Raw genomic sequence first — 17657 nt, 5'->3', positions numbered from 1 at the left:
AGGGCCACAGGGCATCATGGGAAGAATCCAGACCTTGGCTTTGAGACCCCAGATCCTGGGCCTCACTCTGCCCCCACACGCTGTGTGACCCAGATCGCACTGCAGTTCCTCTCTGGGCTTCAGTTTCCTCATGTGAGGAATGGCGTGGCTCTGGGTTGCTGGGAATTGAGCGATGAGGCTTGTTTAGTGAGATTCCTATCTTCCTGCTCCCTTGGACTTCACCCAGGACACATGTGATGTTCTGTGTGCTTGCTGTGTGCATGCGGAGGCATGGGGTGGGGAGGGCTGGTCCCGGGCTCTCAGAACTGACCGCCTGGCCCATTCTTCCCTTGCAGTGCCCACCCTGTGTCCATGGTGCCCGGGAAAGCAATGTGAGTGAATAGAGGGTGTGCAGGGTGGGGCGGGCGGGGGCTGGGAGTGGGTTAGTTGGCTTCCTGGTTAAGGACAAATGAGCTTTTGTGTTCTTATCACACTCCCTCCCCAACATCCCCCAGAGCTGGGCTTGACTCCCACCCCATCCTCACCAAGGGCTGCATGGAAGGAAGCCTCATGCCTTGTGATCTGGGCAATGTATTGGGATCCAGGGTGAAATGGGGACAGGGTGGTGGCTGGTGGGACCAGAACCTTGGTTGCTGATCCCGGCTTTCCACTCCCCTGAACTTGGGGCAGCTCTGCTTGAAGGCTTCCTACATCACCTTGGAGGTCTCGAGAAGGGGAAAGCTGACTCAGGGTGACACAGCCCAGCACTGGCCCCCAAACCCATGTTGGCTCAGGATGTTTCCTCCTATGTCTCTCTAGCTGGCTCTGGTCCAGCCTCCCTCTGGGAGTCCAGAAGGACAAGGGAGAGGAACTCGGTACGAGCGCAGCTAGTACCCAACTCTGCCTCTTCCGTGGGCAGCATAAGTCATTACTTCCCATAGCCTGACGTTCTGAATTGACATGCCACGTTAGTCCATAAAGGGCACAACCCCGGGTGCCCTCAGCTCTAAGCCCCCTGACCTAGGGGAACACAGGAAGTACCCCCCTGCTGCCTGGCCCTCTTTCCATCTAGCCCCCCACCCAATCTGGTAAGGCTGATGGTCCCCAGATATGCAGGAGTTACCATGGCAACCGAGCAGCCCTGTAATCCTAACAACCAGGGGGTGGAGTTTAGAGAAGGTAGGTTAGACCCCTCTGCAAGTCTGACAGCCTTAGGATATAAAGGCAGCCTGCTGGGTGGCCTTAGAGGCAGAGCTGTTGGTCTGCTGGGGGTCTTGGATTCAGGCTGTGGGTCCTGCCACAATGCTGTGTGGCCCTGGCTTAATCGTTTACCTTCTCTGTGTCCCTGTTTTTTCCTCCGTCTCTGAGATATAATGTTCTCTTTGCCTCCCAGGTCACAATCGGTCCCTCTGGACCCAAGGTGAGTCCGAGACGGAGAACAGGACACTCTTGCTCTCTTTGGCAGTCCCAGCCTGTCCCACGGCATGTGGCCCCATAGCTGTGTGTTTCTATCAGGGTACCCAGCCCTGTATGTGTGTGTGTTGGAGAGAGTAGGGGGTTGTGTGTGTCTAAGGACGTTAAGAGCGCCGCTTTTCTGAGCGGGCTTCCGGCCTCCCCTTGCCCATCTATCCCCTTCCCGCCCCCTCAAGCATCCTGCAGGGCGGGTGCTATCATTTTACTCAGAAAAACCTGAGAGCCAGCTGTGCCCCCCATGTGGGACTGGGGGTGTCGGAGTGATTGCAGGGGGTCTGGCTGTGTGCCTCCTGGGACACATGTTCACATGTGTGTGGTCCCCTGTGGCGGGGGGCATGAGCCCTTGCACCCGTGGGCCCGACAGGACCACCGAGCCTGTGAGTGACCGGGCGGGTGGCGTGTGTGTAAACATGGGACTGTGTGCTTGTGCACACCCAAGAGTGTATAACACAACTCCTGGGGCTGCCTCGTGTCACGTTTCTTCCTTGCCACAACCCCCTGAGGTCGGGGCTGACAGGAAGCCCATTTTATTGATGAAGAAACTGAGTCTCAGAGAGGTGATGTGACTTGCCCTTGAGTCACATGCTAGTAAGTGGTGGTGCAGGATTCGAGCTAAGGCAGCCTAACGCCGTCGTGGTTCTGCGACCCCACATGTGTGTATGTGTGCACGTGTGTCCATGGGCCCTGGGTGAGCTGCGTGCGAGCTCGCGTGCTTCGGTAGGGGTGTGGGGAAAGTACCCTCTTTGTGAGACTATAGATTTGCCAAATATAGCCTCTTGGGGGTGGGAGGGCCATATGGATGAATGCACATGGAATCCGTATGCTGTGTGCATGGTTGGGGGTGGGGGCAGGCGGTGCTCATTTACACACCCGTGCGTGCGTGGGGGATGGGTAGAGAAGACAGACTGCGGAGACCTTCCTCAGGGCTCCCGTGTGCTCCCCCTGGTCCCAGCCCCTGTTTTGATCTCATTCACAGGGAGGGAAAGGTGAGCGAGGCCTGCCTGGTCCATCAGGCCCCAAGGGAGAGAAGGGAGCCCGGGTAAGTACCCCAGCCATGCCCACTGCGGGGCCCTGCCAGGCTGTGACCCGGGGTGGGGGGGCTGGCATGTGAACCATCCCATCCGCTGGCCAAACTCCTGCAGCCTGGCCCTCATGGGGGTTGATGGGTAAGGTCTTTCTAGGAGTTAGTGTATGGGAGCCTCTATTTTTAAGGGGGACCTAGAAGATGACCAGTGGGACTGTGGGACTCTTAAGCTTATCCTTCTCAAGACAGGGTCCCACTCTGATCCCTCGTTCCCTCCCCTTAGGGCAGTGACTGTGTCCGAATCTCCCCGGATGCCCCGCTTCAGGTAAGACCTGGAGGCAAGGCCTGCTTCAAGGCCAATATGGGCTCAGCCCCCAGGGAAGGGGCTGTGCCCTTGGCAGCCCACGAGGTGACCCTGGAACCCTCTCAACACCTTATCTCCCCGCTCAGTGTGCAGAAGGCCCGAAGGGAGAGAAGGGGGAGTCAGGAGCCTTGGTGAGTGTGGGACTGGGGTTAGGGCAGGGCAGTGGGGTCCTGGCCCAGCCTCTCCCTCCTTCCCTCACCCCTTCTGTTGTGTCCCCCCCTTATCTCAGGGACCCTCAGGACTTCCAGGCTCTACAGGCCAGAAGGTAATGGGCCTGGATTTGGAGGGGAGGGTGCCAGGGAGGTCTGTGGGCCCTTCAGACTTGAGGAGGGAGGTGTCTAAAATCTTCTTGGAGCATGGAGGGAACCATCCCCACGTAAGACTCTCTGTCCCTCCCAGTCACCCTGCCCTGTCCAGATTCCCACCAGACCCCGAGGGAAATGCCACAGACTCCCTGAGACTGGCCTGGCTGGCTCAGGGGTTCCTGCTGTTGCCCACCTTCCTGGAGTGACTGAAGCCTTTCAGTCTCAGCGGAGGCCGAAACTAGGGGTCAGGAGGCAGTGGTCCTACCTCCCGATAGAACTGCTTTGGTTCTTCCAGCCCCTTCTTTCAACCCCAGTCACTTCCCCTTCTCCTTCCCCAGGGCCAGAAAGGCGAGAAGGGAGACGGAGGCGTCAAGGGCTTGCCGGGAAAGCCAGGCCGCGATGTACGGTGCTTGGGTCCCTTCCTCCCCGCAACCCCACGGCCCTTGGCACAATGCTGGAACTGGCCACAGAGTCCAACCTGCTAGTCTTGCTGAGACAGGAGAACAGAAACCCAGGGAGGGGGAGGTAGAGAAAGGAGGGGACAGAAAAGCATTTGAACCCAGGGCCCCTGGCTCCCAGCCTAAGAGCCCCTGACCTCTAATGCCCTGATGTTGACGTCTGATGACCTCGGGGCACAGGGATGGAGTCTGGCTTTGGGGAGAGGCACTGAGGGCGGGCAGGTGGCTGCTACCCCAGGGAGGTGCCAGGCCTCAGACTTTTCTTCTGCCTTCCCCGACCCCACAGGGCCGGCCAGGGGAGATCTGCGTCATGGGGCCCAAAGGGCAGAAGGTGAGCTGTGGGTGTCTGTGGGATGGAGAGTGGGTGGAGGGGCCGAGGCGACGGCTCGCTCACACCTACCTTATGTCCGTGCCAGGGAGACCCTGGCTTTGTTGGGCCTGAGGGGCTGGCAGGAGAGCCTGGGCGCCCTGGCCTCCCTGGGCCCCCTGGGATAGGACTTCCTGGGACCCCGGTGAGTACTCCTGGCCCCTCCTACTGTTCTTTCCTCAGAGACCCTTCTCTTGCCTGGCTGAGACTGGGGAGATAAGGCTCGGTCCTGGGGGTGCTGGTTGGGGGAAGGGGCTCGGGGAGGTCTCGCCGTGATGTGGGGCCCCTGAGGGGCCTCTACCTGATACTGTTTCTGCCCTTAGGGGGACCCAGGCGGCCCGCCAGGCCCGAAGGGAGACAAGGTAAACATAGGCAGGAGTGTGGGCACTGGGGAGACTCCCTGCGTGGTGGATGGAGAGAGAAGGGGACCCAGGGCAGCAGCCAAGCATGGGCGGAAGGAGCCAGGCATTCAGCTGAGGATCCTAGCTCAGCTCAGCCAGGCCCCTCAGTGGGGACTGTCCCCATCCCAGTGCCTGATGACATGGGAGCCCTGGCCTGGGTTCCAGGATGGGGACAGGTAGGCCTAAGTCTAGCGATGATCAGAAAGGCCACACCTGCAGGGCCCAAGCTCATATTAGGGTCTTATGCCTTGATGAGCAGAAAGCCCTGGAAACGTCTGATTGTCTGTCTGCTATGGTTCCTCTGGCATCACCCAGATTCCTCTTGACCTGAGGCACTGGGGATGGGGTACACAGAGGCCTCATATTCTTCCTACTTTTGCAAGCAGAAGGACTTAGGTTAGACGTGGAGAAGGACAGGCAGCAGACGGGGGGTGCTTGCTGACCAAGCCGAACAGGAGGAGATGGGAGATTTGGCTGAGGTCATCCTGCCAATTCAGAGAAGAGACTGATGGGGATGGGGTGAATGGGCTGAGGTCGTGGCCAGGAGCCTCCCCCTTAACCCTTCTTCTGACCACAGGGCAGCTCGGGGGTGCCAGGAAAGGAAGGTCCTGGTGGGAAACCTGTAAGTAAGCCCAGTCTGGAGGGGGAGGGGGGCTGCTGCCCACCATGCCCCGGGCTGCTCTATCAAGGCCTTCAGAGAGAGGGGGGGCTAGGTCCTTGGGCCCTCCCTTGGCATACTGGTCCCTCTGCCCTGCACTAATCACTAACATTCACTGCTTCTTCTCCAACAGGGGAAACCAGGGGTGCCGGGGCTGAAGGGAGAGAAGGTGAGATCCAGGCTGGGTTGTACCAGGATGGGGTGGGAGTAGGAGCCCCCCTCTGAAGGCAACACTGAGCATCAGGGGCGCTGGACCTTCTCTAGGAGCCCCCTTGTTTGTCCACTCATGGTCTCTCCCTTCTGCTAGGGTGACCCCTGTGAAGTGTGCCCAACGCTGCCTGAAGGCTTCCAGAACTTCGTGGGGCTCCCTGGAAAGCCAGGGCCCAAGGGGGAGCCAGGTGATCCTGCACCAGCCAAGGTGAGTGCCCAGGTGGCCGTGGAAGGGCCCCACAAAAAACCTGGGAGCATGATCCTGGAAAGGAGCTGGGTACTTGACAGAGGGACTGGGTACTCCTCTTGGCCATAGAGAGATTGCTGCCAGAGAGTCCTGGCTCTAGATGGGAGGGGGGCTGAACCATAGAGTTTAGGGCTGGGCTAGAAGGTCACCCAGGTCGCCATGGCTAGGTCCTAGGGTTCTTGAGGAGGCTCTAAGATGCCTTTTGGGCAAGCTGGGGTGGAGCCAGCCCTTATAGTGAGTGAGGCTGTGCCCTCCTCCTGGGATTGGGTGTTGGTTGAGGGCAGGGCTGGGTTAGGGTCCTCGGCTTGACTCCCCACCCCACTCCACTCCCTCATCCACACTTTCTTTCAGGAGGGCCTGGGAGCTGTTGGATGGAAAGGTGATCGGGTAGGTACAGGAACTTTTCAGTAGGGTAGCTTAGCCTGGCCTAATTTCCTCCATCTATTACGTGGGTTGATGGGCCCCGGCTCTGGGTGCCCACCTTGAACCCCATAGGACCCCTGGGTATTTGAAGGGTCTGTGGTGTATAACACTGCTGTCCTTACATATGGCTAGGAAGTTTGGGGTGCCCCAACAGGCCCAGCCTCAGCCCATAAACCTTTTCTCCCTGTAGGGAGACCCTGGCATCCAAGGCGCCAAAGGAGAGAAGGTAAGGGACCACTGGTCCCCTGGCTGCCCCCCACCCCATGACTGCTGGGAGCCTTTCTGATTCTTTCTCTTCCTTCCCCAGGGAGACTCTTGTTTGTCCTGCAGCTTAGCTGTAGGGACCCATCATCTTGGGCCCTCCACAGGGGCCAAAGGAGATGTGGGCTCCCCTGGCTTCGGTTTGCCTGGCCTTCCGGTGAGTGACTAGCTTGGCTCAGTCCAGCCCATCTTTGCCACACCGGTGACCTCCCTTTCTCCTCCCGCTCTGCGTCTCAAGGCAGAGACCAGGAAGGAGGCCCCGAAGCAGGTGTCCCAGGCCTGCAGCCTCGTATCCCTCTCCATCCCTACACTGCCCCAGGTTGCTTGCTCCGGGGGCTCCCTCTTAGAACCTCCATGTGCCCGGCTCTATAACAGAAGGAACTGCCTAGCTGCCTGCAGTCGTGGCATTCGTCATTCCAGGCTGGCCTTTCTCTTTCTGGGAGGCTGCTGGGACCATGGTGTCTTGCAGGGGTGGGAGTGGGAAGAGGCTCTAATTGTGACTTGATTGTTTTTCAGGGGAAAGTTGGGGCTCCAGGGCCAGCAGGGCTGAAAGGAGAGAAGGTGAGATCTGAGTTAGCTGTCAGGGACACTAGGACTTCTTGGCAGGGAGGCAGGAAATAGGGACGAGACAGACAAGAGATCAAATCCACAGTGAAAAAAATTCATCAGTGCTTTGCAGATGGAAGTCAACGAACTTATCTGTGAGAGCCCTCGTGCTCTCCAAGGGAATTCCTTGCTGTTGTATTTTTATTTTATTGATCATCTAAAACAATTAGGCACACATAAGACTACCTTTTAATAAAATAACCATATTTAACTATCCTTTGCCACTTACCATGTGCCGGGCGCCGCTGCAAGCGCTCGCGCATGGATTCACTTGTTTCGCCCTCCTAAAACCCGATGGGGGAGCTACTCCATTCTTCTCGTTTTACGGATCAAGAATTGGAGGCAGAGAAGGCCAAGTCCGTTCCCCAAGGTCACATGGCTGTTTGGGAGTAGAACTGGGATCTGCGCCTAGGAATCTGGCTGGAGTCTATAATCTTCGCCACTCGGCTGGGTCACCCGATTTCGGTGCCCGTGTTGCCATTTGTGTTTACAGTTGTGGCAGAGACAAATGACAGTGTTCCTCACATGAGGGCTTCTATGCCGGGGGGTGGGGGGGGATGCGTGTTCGAGGGTGACAAACACCACAATGTGTGTTCAGACCCCCTCTGTCAGGCAGACCCCACCTGGCAGTGCTCAGCGGGAGCTTCTGTACCCCCACCTCCCAGCGGCTTCCTCTTCGGGCTACCCTGTCTCAGTAAATGGCCTGTCCCCAGCCCCTCCGGCCCCAAACCTGCAGCCTCCTGGATCCCTGCCTGCCCCACACCCTCGCCTCCATCTGACAGTTCTGTCAACAGCAACTCTGTCAGCAGCCCCCCCGCCCCCCCTCCTCTCCACCTGCACGAGTGCCCCCGTGGTCTGAGCCCCAGCGGGGCTCCCCTGCCTGCGGCCACCGCAGCCCATTCACGGCCCCTTTGTCGTCCGGCAGCTAACATGATGTGCCCTTGTAAAAAGAACGCGGGTTTCACTATTTCCCTGCTTAAAACCCTTCATGACAGACTCAATACCAACGTCCTGCTATGCCTAACGAGACCCTGGACGACCAGCCCCTGCCCCCTTTCTGCTGGCTCTCCTCTCCCTGGTTCTCGGGCTTTAGATGTGTGGCTTCCTTCCCCTCTGGACCAACTCTTAGATTCTGTACTTCTGGCTCCCACTCTCTAGCACATTCTTCCTCTCTACCCTCCCCTGCTTTCGCTGGCTGGCCTGATTCCTGTCTTTCTGATAATAGTCGTGGTCAACACTTCTCTGACCACCCTGTCCAAAACGGCCTCCTCTGTTTCATCTCCCTGCCTGTTCCCTTCGCAACACTCATCACGGTTTACAGCTGCTGTGACTTCAAAAGGTTCCGGTTGTCCCCACAAGTATGCAAACTCCACAAGGTGGTTGATGCGCTGCTCGCCGCCTCCGCCCGGTGCCTCGGCCCGTGCACGTCCAGCGAATAGCTGTCGGATAACTGAAAGAATGATCTTTGTGTGCCGGGTGAAGGCTGCGTGCGGGGCTGGGATTCTGTGAAGTGAGGCTGGGGGCGGGAACCTGCCACAGACTCTCCTGGGAACCTTGGGGGAAATCCCCTTTCCGTCTCTGGGCCTCAGTTTCCCTCGCCAGGAAATGAGAAGGCTAGTCAGTCTAGAATTCCTCACAGGCTACTTTTGCGGTTTGTGGTTTGGGACTGACCCAGCCCCTGTCACGCCGCCTCACTCTGACCCTATGTTCTCTGCTTTGCTCCAGGGTAATTTTGGGGAGGCAGGGCCAGCCGGCCAGCAGGTGAGTGTGCTCGGCATAGGACAGCTTTGGGCAGAAGGAATGGACGGTGCCCAGCATAGTCCAGGCAGGTGCTAGGCTTCACACATGGCTTTTTTTTTTAATCACGCAGGGGCCACCAGGGCCAGTGGGACCCACAGGCATCAAAGGGGAGAAGGTGAGTCTGGGAACATTCTCCCGCTGCGGCCAGGGTGAACTTCCTCAGCGCACACTTGCCCTAATTCAAGCCCTTCAAGACTCCCCACTGCTTAGCGTGGCACTCGAGACCTTGGTGACATGGCCCCCACGCTCACTTCTTACGTGTCCTCCCACCCTCTCTCCTGAGAGATCCCTTGCCCAGCAGAAGTGCTACGTCAGGCCCAGCTCGATGCCCCAGGCCCCAGATCCCAAGTCTGGCCCAGGATCCCTGCCCCCCAACCCTGTGTCCTTGCTTGGCAGGGGGAGCCTTGTGAGCCATGTCCAGCCCTGTCCAGGCCTCAGGATGGGGACAGCTACATGGTGGCCTTGCCTGGCCCTCCTGGAGAGAAGGGAGAGCCCGGGCCTCCAGGCTTCGGCTTGCCAGGAAAACAGGTGAGCTCCTGGGTTGTTGCGGGCGGGGCTCCAAGGAAGGGAGGGACCCCTGCGTGGCTCTCTGGGCTCCCTGGACAGCGGGGAGTAGGTGGGAGTATGTGGAAGCGTCGGTGCTTCTGTCTCCAGAGGAGGTTGGCCTCAGGGGCCTCAGTCCTTCATCCTGGGACACCGTCGGGCAGGGCGCACAGAGCACCAACCTGAGACCAGACAGGCCTGGGTTCAAACTCCAGCTCTGCCTTCTGCTCACTCTTTGACTTGAGCAAGTTGCTTCTCCTCTCCGTGCCTCTGTTTCCTCTGCGTGGCATGGTTGGAAAGCCTCGGGCTGTGTGCGTGAAACACTTGGCAGAGCGCAGGAAGCCATGGCCACCACGGGGCCCGTTATCGTTACCGCTTGATGGCTGGCCGCCAGCGCTGGCATAGGGTGCGCCCTTTGCCATGCACTGCTTCACGTGTACCCGCACATCAAACCTCACAGGGACTCTACAGGCGACAGGCCAGTGCCATTTTGCTCACCCCTGTTGACAGATAAGGAAACCGAGTCACAGAGAGGTTAAGGAACTTGCCCTGGGTCATCCAGGCAGGACCCTGGCTCGTCTCTTCCCTGCATCTATACAGTATGGCTTCCCTAAAATGGGAGCAGAGAGTTTGGTCTGTTCTGCGTATTGCTGTAGTCCCTGGGTCTAACACAGTGCCGGACACGTAGGGGTGTCCGCTGTGAGTGAACGGGTGCTAGAAATGCTTTCTCCCCAGGGCAAGGCTGGAGACCATGGACTGAAGGGGCAGAAGGTGAGAACCTCGTGGGCATGGGTGGGCACCACCTGTCTGATGAGCTTTCCACCTCCTTTTCCCTATTGCCCCGCGCCTACTCTCTATTCCCTTGCAGCTCCCAGCCTCAGCCCCAGCCCCAGCAAAGGGCTCCGAGTGTCTTTAGTTCCCAAGAGGGCAGTCTGCCCCCAGCTGGGTGTGCCCTCCTTGAACCCAGCTTCTTACAGGGTGATGCTGGGAATCCTGGAGATCCTGGAGTGCCAGGCACCACCGGGCAGCCAGGACTGTCGGGAGAGCCTGGGGTTCGGGGTCCCGTGGGCCCAAAAGGAGAAAAGGTCAGTCGGGCAGGGGACGTTTTGTTGTGTGAACAAAAAGAAATCAGGCTGAGAGTTAATGAGGTGAAGGACTGCAGAGTCAGGCTGTGAGCCTTACAAGTTAACCAGAGTCACTGGGTGGAGAAGCCTCAGCTCTTCTTCACGGCAGGGAGAAGAGCAAAGACTGTCAGGGGCTGTTTTGATCTCCCAGACTGAGGTGGGGGAGGTGGAGGGGCAGAGCTCTTAGAGGGGCACAAAGACTCCCTTTCTGATGCCTCCTCCTGGCCTGGCTGCCAGCCTTGGCTCTGAGCTCCTGGCTGTGCCCATCTCTGACCAGGGTGATGGCTGCACTGCCTGCCCCAGCCTGCAGGGGACAGCGATGAACATGGCGGGACTGCCTGGGAAGCCTGGCCCCAAAGGAGAGCCGGGGCCAGAAGGTGTGGGCCGGCCTGGTAAACCGGTGAGTTCCTGCTGCCTGCCCTCTGGTCTTTCCCTGCCTGAACTTTGTCTTCTCTACCACCCGCACCGTTTCCCCTGCGGGACCCATGGGCCACTTGTATCATTTAGGGCCGGCCTGGTCTACCTGGAGTTCAAGGGCCCCCAGGACTGAAAGGTATCCAGGTATGTGTGCGTGGGGGGAGCCTGGGCTGCAGGTATGTGTGGTGAGGGTAGGGGTGGGCACATACATAGGGCCATTGGGCCTGGAGTGGGGAAGATCGGCTACAGAGTAGGGAGAAGGGGGAAGTAGGGAACTTAAGGGGGAAGAGGCTGGGGAGGGAGGTTTTAAGGGTGAGTGGGGAATCTCAAGTCAAGGATTGTCCTTCTTCCTCTTCAGGGAGAGCCTGGGCCTCCAGGAAAGGGAGTCCAAGGGCCCCAGGTGGGTTTTTAGGCTTCCCTTTGCCTACCTGCCCCCCAACCCCCCCCAACACTTCCATTAGCCAGCTGCCCACTCCTATCCATCCCCAAAACTACAAAGCTCTGCCTGCCCTCAAATGCTCAAGGGCACAGCTCTGGGATAAGGAATTGGGCAGCAGCCCTGGCCTGCCGTTACTTCTGTGGAGGACACTGGCTTGGCCCCCTGCCTCTCTTATCCTCACAGTCTTCCTGGGGAGCTCTCTTGAGTTTGGGCTGGTAGATGCCCCACCCCAGACCGGGTATGCCAGTGGGACAGGCTGGCTGGGGCAGCTGTGGCCCAGTCTGTGTTTTCTGACTTGCAGGGGGAACTGGGAGTCCAGGGTTTGCCTGGTATTCAGGTACGTCTGCTTTGGGCCTCGAGGAGGGCTGGGGGCTGGGAAGGGGCCGCTTTAGGATAAGGGTTAGCTGACTGTGCTTCCATCTGCAGGGACTTCCAGGACCTCGGGGACCACCTGGACCCATTGGAGAGAAAGGCACCAAGGTGAGCCTCTGCCTCGTCGGGCACTAGCCCTGTGGTGCTTTGGAGTGCCTTGGCTGAGGGGACAGGGCACATGGGACCTGTGACATGCCCACCACAGGGCCACCCAAGACCTGGTCTGATGTGTCTCACCTGCCTGATTGCCCTTGGTAGCCTCCATGTCCTCTCTTCCACAGGGCTCTCCGGGACTGAAAGGAGCCGCTGGGCCTGTGGGGCCCCCTGGTGCCAGTGTCTCTGGGCCTCCGGTAAGGGTCCTCTGTGCTCTGTGCTCTGTGCTGGAGGCTTGCTGGGGCCAAGGCTCTTACTGCTGGGAAGAGGGCACAGGGCTGACCCCGCGGGGGGCCTGGCGGCATGGGGGATGGGAGGAGAGAAGCACGGCTTCCGAGAAGGAAGACCACACTTTCTGGATGGGGGCACCTGACTAATGACGTTACTGATCACCTCCATTTCGGGAACAGTGACTGCTGAGCCTGGTGCTAAGCTCTAGACCCACAGAGATCCGCTTAAACCTCTCAATAGCCCTGAAAGGGAACGGCTGTTATTGTCCCTGTTTCATAGATGAGGAAGCTGAAGGCCAGATAGCGAGGGGGCAGAGTCAGGACTTGAACCTAGGTCTGTCTGACTCAAAGCATGTATGTGAACTCCCTCACCCCCACTTCAAACCTCGGGCCTTGGGGGATCTTCTAAATGGGTGCGGCCCCATTGAACTACCCATAATGATGAAAATGTTCTGTTCTGCTCTGCCCGAGCCGCAAGTGGTTACCGAGGGCTCGAACTCTGGCCAGTGTCACTCAGGAGTTAAATTGCAAATTTCATTTAATTTTAATTAATTTAAATTTAAATGAGCACATGCAGCTATGGGCTACCCTACTGGACAGCACAGATCTCTCTAGACCAGCAATACTTCCAACCTCATTACCCTCAAAGACCTCTCTTTATGACCGTCCCACCAATGAGTCCCGTGCTTTGAAAGATGTGTCTATTGAACAAATTGCAGAGATTAAATAATAAGTGCATTTCCTCATTTTCATTCATCAAATACCCGTGTAATAGTCAGCTTCCGCTCCACATGAACCCACTAGAATGTTACGAGATGGTATAATTCTAGCCTAAATCAAAGAAATGTTACCTTTCAGCCAGCCTGTGCCATGCCGGGTCGTGGGCAAGTGTGTAATTTTTCTTGGGCTTTTGGTGCTGTGGAAAATAGCCCCGTGAAAGTTATCTTTTCTATCTTCACGGATCCCTAGAGAAATTCCAGTTCCAGTTTGGCAATCACTGATAGAGTCCTCCCAAGGGTGCACGGAAGCCCAGAGGGGCCGGGTCCACGCCGTCAGTCTGTATGGCCCAGTAGAGCTGGACCGTCAGGCTCCCGGCCTGTCCCAGGGAGCCCCACGGGAAAGGCAGAGGTGAAAGGCGAAGGCAGTCCTGGTCCTCATGGAGCTTTCGGGTCCCTAGTGTGAAGGTGGAAGAGCCCACAGAAAGGCAGACTTCTCCAGACCTTCTTCCCTCAGGCTGAATCCCACCCGGGAGGCTTTCCAATCTCAGCCCCACACACAATGCTAGTTGTGTGATCCCAGACAAGTGACAGCCTTTCAGAGTCTCCAAATCCTGGGTGATCAAATAAGAGCAGAAATTTCTATCTCCTGCTAAGTCATCTGAGATAACCTTTGTGATAGAATGTGTGTCAAGCATGAAAGGGAGAGACAGAGAGCAGGGGCCTTGGGCCCCCGGTAGCCGGGTGCAGTCGCGCCGGGGGGGGTCTGTTACAAAATTTCCTTAGGCTGGAGTTTCCTCACCTGTCAAACAGAACAGTGCTGTCCTGCAGGGCTGGGGGGGGGGTGTCCCACTCAGCGTTGTCTGACAGGCACTTGGCCCGGTGTCTGACACCCAGAAGGTGCTCAGGAAATGCCAGTCTTCCTGCTTTCTCCACTCCTTGTCTCCTGTGCCAGAGTCCCCTCCTCGAGGCCATGGGCACTGGGACACAGGCTTCTGCTTGTCCTATCGCCCTCGCCTGCAGGAGGGCCACGTGGCTGGCTGCAGTCCAGGCTCCCCGCTGACCCTGGGCTCTCTCCCCTCAGGGCCCAGATGGGCAGCAAGGACAAACTGGACTTCCAGGAGCCAGAGGGACTCCGGTGAGTACAGGCTCTCGGGGCAGCCGGAACCTATGGCATCTTGCTTTCACACCCCTATCTACTCACCTTGCTGTGTTTCTTCCCGGCAGGGTGAAAAGGGACCTCAGGGAGAGAAGGTGAGTCCCAAGGCCCTGTGGCCAATACTGTGGGGGAAATTAACCAGCCGAACCTAGACACGTGGTGATGGCTCCGGACTGGAGGGCAGAAGCCGAGGGGTCATCCTGGTCTCCTTGCTACCGCCAGCTTCCTGCTTCCAGGAAGCGGGGGCCCCGAACACGTCTCACTTCACCTGGTTGCTGGCCCAGGGCACAACCAGGATCCCAGGAGACCCAGAGAGCTCCAAGGGCCCCATGGGGGCAGCTGCATTTGCAGATGGGGCCTGAGTCAGAGGCTGGGGCAGGCGCTAAGCTGGGGAGGACCAGCAGTGAGAGGGCAGAGACGTGGGGGGCTGGGCCTGGCCAAGGGGAGTGGGAAGGCGGCCAAGCCTCGAGTGTCTGGGAGGCAGAACACCTGTGTAGCAGCAGACGCTGAACCCACACCGACAGGGGGCACTCAGGGGCTAAGGGCTTCCCGTGCGGCAAGAGCTCTGTACGTTCTTCCATTCCACCCTCCTGACAGTCTCCGCATTTGGTGCTCTCACCCTCATCTTACAGGTGAGGAGCCTGGGACTCAGCAGGCTGAACAAGTTGCCCCAGGGCACGATCATAAGAGGCGGATCCTGGATTTAAACCTGGCCTCTCCACCCTAAAGCCCGTGCTGTCTCCCAGGTGTTGGTTTCCAGAAGGTCCTCCATCCTCGCCACCCTCTGACAAAAGCTCTTGTCTTTTCAGGGCGAGCCAGGGGAGTGTTCCTGCCCCTCTCGAGGGGACCCCATCTTCTCTGGCATGCCGGTAAGTGGCGCTGAGAGCCCTCACCCCAGCCGGGGGAGAGGCCCGGCTTCCTGCGGTGGCTCAACATGCGAGGGCACCGCAGGGCTTTGCGCCCCAGCCAGCTGCCTCCCCACGCAGCCCTGCGCTTGGTGTGGACGTTGCCTATAACCTCTCCCTTCTTTTGCGACCCCCACTCCCACCCAGGGTGCTCCGGGACTTTGGATGGGCAGCTCCTGGCAGCCGGGCCCGCAGGTGTGTGTCGCTTGTCTCCTCTGCCTCTCCACTTGTCCGCCAGCACCCCGCGGCTTGCCCACCCTCATGCTGCCGCCCCCAGCGGTGGGGCAGAGCCTTCTTTGGGGTCTGATTACTTCTCCTCTCCTTCAGGGTCCCCCGGGTGTTCCTGGACCACCTGGCCCTCCTGGAATGCCCGGGCTACAGGTAAAGGGGGAGAGGAGAATGGGAGTCTGGGAGGCAGGGTGGCGGGGTGGCAGGGCTCTGGCTCTGTGCTGGCCCCTGCGTGTGCTGCGCCCCCACTCAACACCTATGCGTACCGTCCTCACTCCTCTAGGTTCCTGCTCCCCAGACAGCATGGGGGAGGCCCACTGATCCCTTAGGGCAGGCTGTGGGCAGTCCTAGCCCTTTCTTGAGGAATGCCCTGCTGTGTGCTGGCCCAGGCACCCTACCGACACCTGGGCCAAGCTCAGGCTAAGGTCAGGCCTTGGTCCGGAACCCAGGATCTGGATCAAACAATCCCTTACACCGGCATGGCGCTCCTGTCTTTTGGAGCAGCGTGCAGCATTCATTCATGCAAGGAGGGAGGAGGAGGATAAAGCGGGGTGTGGGGTCAGAAAGTGGGAGGAGGGCAAGGAAGATGTTCGAGAAGAGTGTTGGAAAGAATCCAGGCTTAGAGGAAATGAGTGAGTAAGCCCATGAGGGAGAGCATTCCTGATAGTGAAAGCAGCAGGTGCAAAGGCTCGGGGGCGGGACTGTGCCTGACAGTTGGGGGACTAGCAGGGAGGCCAGAGCCAGTGAGGGGAGAGCAGTGGGAGTGGAGATCCGTGCGACGCTGTGCTGAGAGAGTGCGTTCCAGAGCCCGTCAGCCTGACTTTGAATCCCAGCTCTGCCATGTGCTAGCGGTGTGGTGCCGGGCAAGTCACCTACCCTCTCTGTGTCTCAGTTCCTTCATCTGTTAAGTGGAGATAATTATAGCACGGACCTCATGGGGCTTTTGTGAATTTTAAACAAGTTAATGCGTGCAAAATGTGTAGAACCATGCCTGGCACATAGTAAATGCTTAGAAGGCATGAGCCATCATTATTATTTTATACCCATTCTCTCGTTCATTGGAGTCTTACATCAACTCCGATAGGCAGATGGTGTTCTCCCTAAGTCTCAGCTGGGCAAACGGGCTCAGAGAGGTGAAGTATCTTGTCTGAGGTCTTCGGGCTCAGAATTGGCAGCGCTGGACTGGGCTTCGCCAGCGCCGAGCATTTCCTCTTCCCTGCCGCTGCCTTGCGGGACAGCTCCCTGGCGGCCTACGCACCGGGCCCGGTTCTCTGAAGGTCCTAGGAGGGACAGACAGTGGCTTCTGCGTGTCTGGCTCCCAGCTCCCGAAGAAGCAGAGCAGAATCACGCGGAAGCTTTTTACAAACTACTCCCTCCCTCCCCCTCGCCCCGGAGATTTTATACAGTTCCCCCGCTGCCACCCTGGGGCGAGAATCTGTTCTGGTGAGTCCCCATTGCTGATGGGAGTCTCTGCCGGGATCCAATTCTCTCTGTCTCATCAAGAGCTCAGAACCGGAGCCAGCTCTCAGTCCCCCATGGGCCAACCACACATTTACCAAGTGTCCCAGCCTCCTGCCGCACCACCAGGAAGCAGGAATCTGTCTGCAGGGGTCTTGCAGTTTGCTTGGGGAAGCATGAGAGTCATTTCAAAGTGACCCATTAACAGGCTGATGGAGTGTGAACCCTGCCAAGACATGCTGGGGGAACAAGGCAGAAAAGAGTGACTGCAGAGTCTGGTCCCAGGCACCGGAGTCCTCGCCCAGTGCCAGTGCCGGAGACCAAGCCAAGGCTGCCACTAACAGGCACCTGCCCTGTGCCAGGCAAGATGCAGCTCTTCCTCGCCAGGTCGGCCCTGCGGTCCTTTCAAGGAAGGGAGGGTCTGGCAGCTCCCGTCTTTAGGCTCAGAAACGGGCCCAGAGATAGCATTTATTTGCCCAAGTAACGAAATCTCCTGGAATCCTCTATCCATTTCCCAGAAGGGGAAACTGAGGCAGCGAGGTCAAGCAATGTGCCTGAGGCTACATAGTTAGTAGCCAGTGAGTGGGTAGCTCTTGGCTTCTATGGTAGGACAACAGGTGGGATATTTAGTTCCAGGAGGGCAGGGAAAGAAAATCACCAAGTATCAGGCTTGAACTCACACATGGGCAACAGCAAGTGGAGCAGGCGGATTTAGGTGCATAAGGATAACGACCAGGTTCAAGGCCTTTTCCCTGTGCCGGCCACTGTCCTGAGCCCATTACCCTGTGAACTCACTCAGGGTGCAGAGGGAGGGGCGCAGGAGCTTGTGGGAGGGAGGCTGCCTCCAGTCTGCCTTGGGCCTTGGTAGAACCTGGCCTGGAACAGGGCGGGCTTGCCGGGGAAGGTGGCTGGGTTCTGTCCTGGGAACCGGGACTTGAAGGGAGGCCAGCTCTCAGAACGGGCCAAGGAATTCCCGTGCGGGGAGTGCAGGGTGTGCAGCGGTGCATTCACTCAGCCTGTATTTAATGCCTGCCTCCTCTGTGTCGGGCACTGGGGATTGAAAAGGGATTGAAAAGGGAACATATCCTCCGTGGGATAATATGCAAATGTGCATCCTGAGCCTGCAGGGGCCACAGGGAGTCTGGGTGGCAAATACCTCCTCACAGTCACGGTCTCCTTTATACTTCACCACAGAGGTTCCCTGTTTCACAGATAAGGAAACTGAGGCACAGGGATTTTTTTTTTCCAAGTAAGCTGCCAGAAGTTACCTAGGTAGTCGGTGTTCGCACCTGCATAGGTCTGGTTCCCAAGCCTCCACCTTGTTGTGTACACGAGTG

General features: G+C 58.2%; 1 protein-coding gene across 2 annotated transcripts in view; it reads left to right on the top strand.

Annotated features, from left to right (window-relative positions):
- COL16A1 (collagen type XVI alpha 1 chain) overlaps positions 1-17657 on the top strand; it is a 51337-nt gene that overhangs the window by 7851 nt on the left and 25829 nt on the right. Inside the window, exons 11-43 of one of the 2 annotated variants that reach the window (XM_040619169.1) lie at positions 336-371; positions 1373-1399; positions 2429-2491; positions 2760-2801; positions 2927-2971; positions 3070-3105; positions 3484-3546; positions 3890-3934; positions 4020-4115; positions 4294-4332; positions 4949-4993; positions 5163-5198; positions 5337-5447; positions 5838-5873; positions 6100-6135; positions 6217-6327; positions 6687-6731; positions 8502-8537; positions 8647-8691; positions 8973-9104; positions 9855-9890; positions 10097-10204; positions 10521-10643; positions 10751-10804; positions 11019-11060; positions 11401-11436; positions 11526-11579; positions 11753-11821; positions 13655-13708; positions 13798-13824; positions 14539-14598; positions 14782-14829; positions 14962-15015. In XM_040619169.1, the coding sequence (XP_040475103.1) occupies positions 336-371; positions 1373-1399; positions 2429-2491; positions 2760-2801; positions 2927-2971; positions 3070-3105; positions 3484-3546; positions 3890-3934; positions 4020-4115; positions 4294-4332; positions 4949-4993; positions 5163-5198; positions 5337-5447; positions 5838-5873; positions 6100-6135; positions 6217-6327; positions 6687-6731; positions 8502-8537; positions 8647-8691; positions 8973-9104; positions 9855-9890; positions 10097-10204; positions 10521-10643; positions 10751-10804; positions 11019-11060; positions 11401-11436; positions 11526-11579; positions 11753-11821; positions 13655-13708; positions 13798-13824; positions 14539-14598; positions 14782-14829; positions 14962-15015 (1890 nt within the window). The remainder of the gene's footprint in view (positions 1-335; positions 372-1372; positions 1400-2428; positions 2492-2759; positions 2802-2926; positions 2972-3069; positions 3106-3483; positions 3547-3889; positions 3935-4019; positions 4116-4293; positions 4333-4948; positions 4994-5162; positions 5199-5336; positions 5448-5837; positions 5874-6099; positions 6136-6216; positions 6328-6686; positions 6732-8501; positions 8538-8646; positions 8692-8972; positions 9105-9854; positions 9891-10096; positions 10205-10520; positions 10644-10750; positions 10805-11018; positions 11061-11400; positions 11437-11525; positions 11580-11752; positions 11822-13654; positions 13709-13797; positions 13825-14538; positions 14599-14781; positions 14830-14961; positions 15016-17657) is intronic. The other variant, XM_040619170.1, reaches the window with a different exon arrangement.

This window comes from Ursus maritimus, unplaced genomic scaffold (assembly GCF_017311325.1).
Source record: "Ursus maritimus isolate PB19 unplaced genomic scaffold, ASM1731132v1 scaffold_32, whole genome shotgun sequence".
Lineage (NCBI taxonomy): Eukaryota > Metazoa > Chordata > Mammalia > Carnivora > Ursidae > Ursus > Ursus maritimus.
This window is presented reverse-complemented; position numbering and strand designations above follow the sequence as displayed.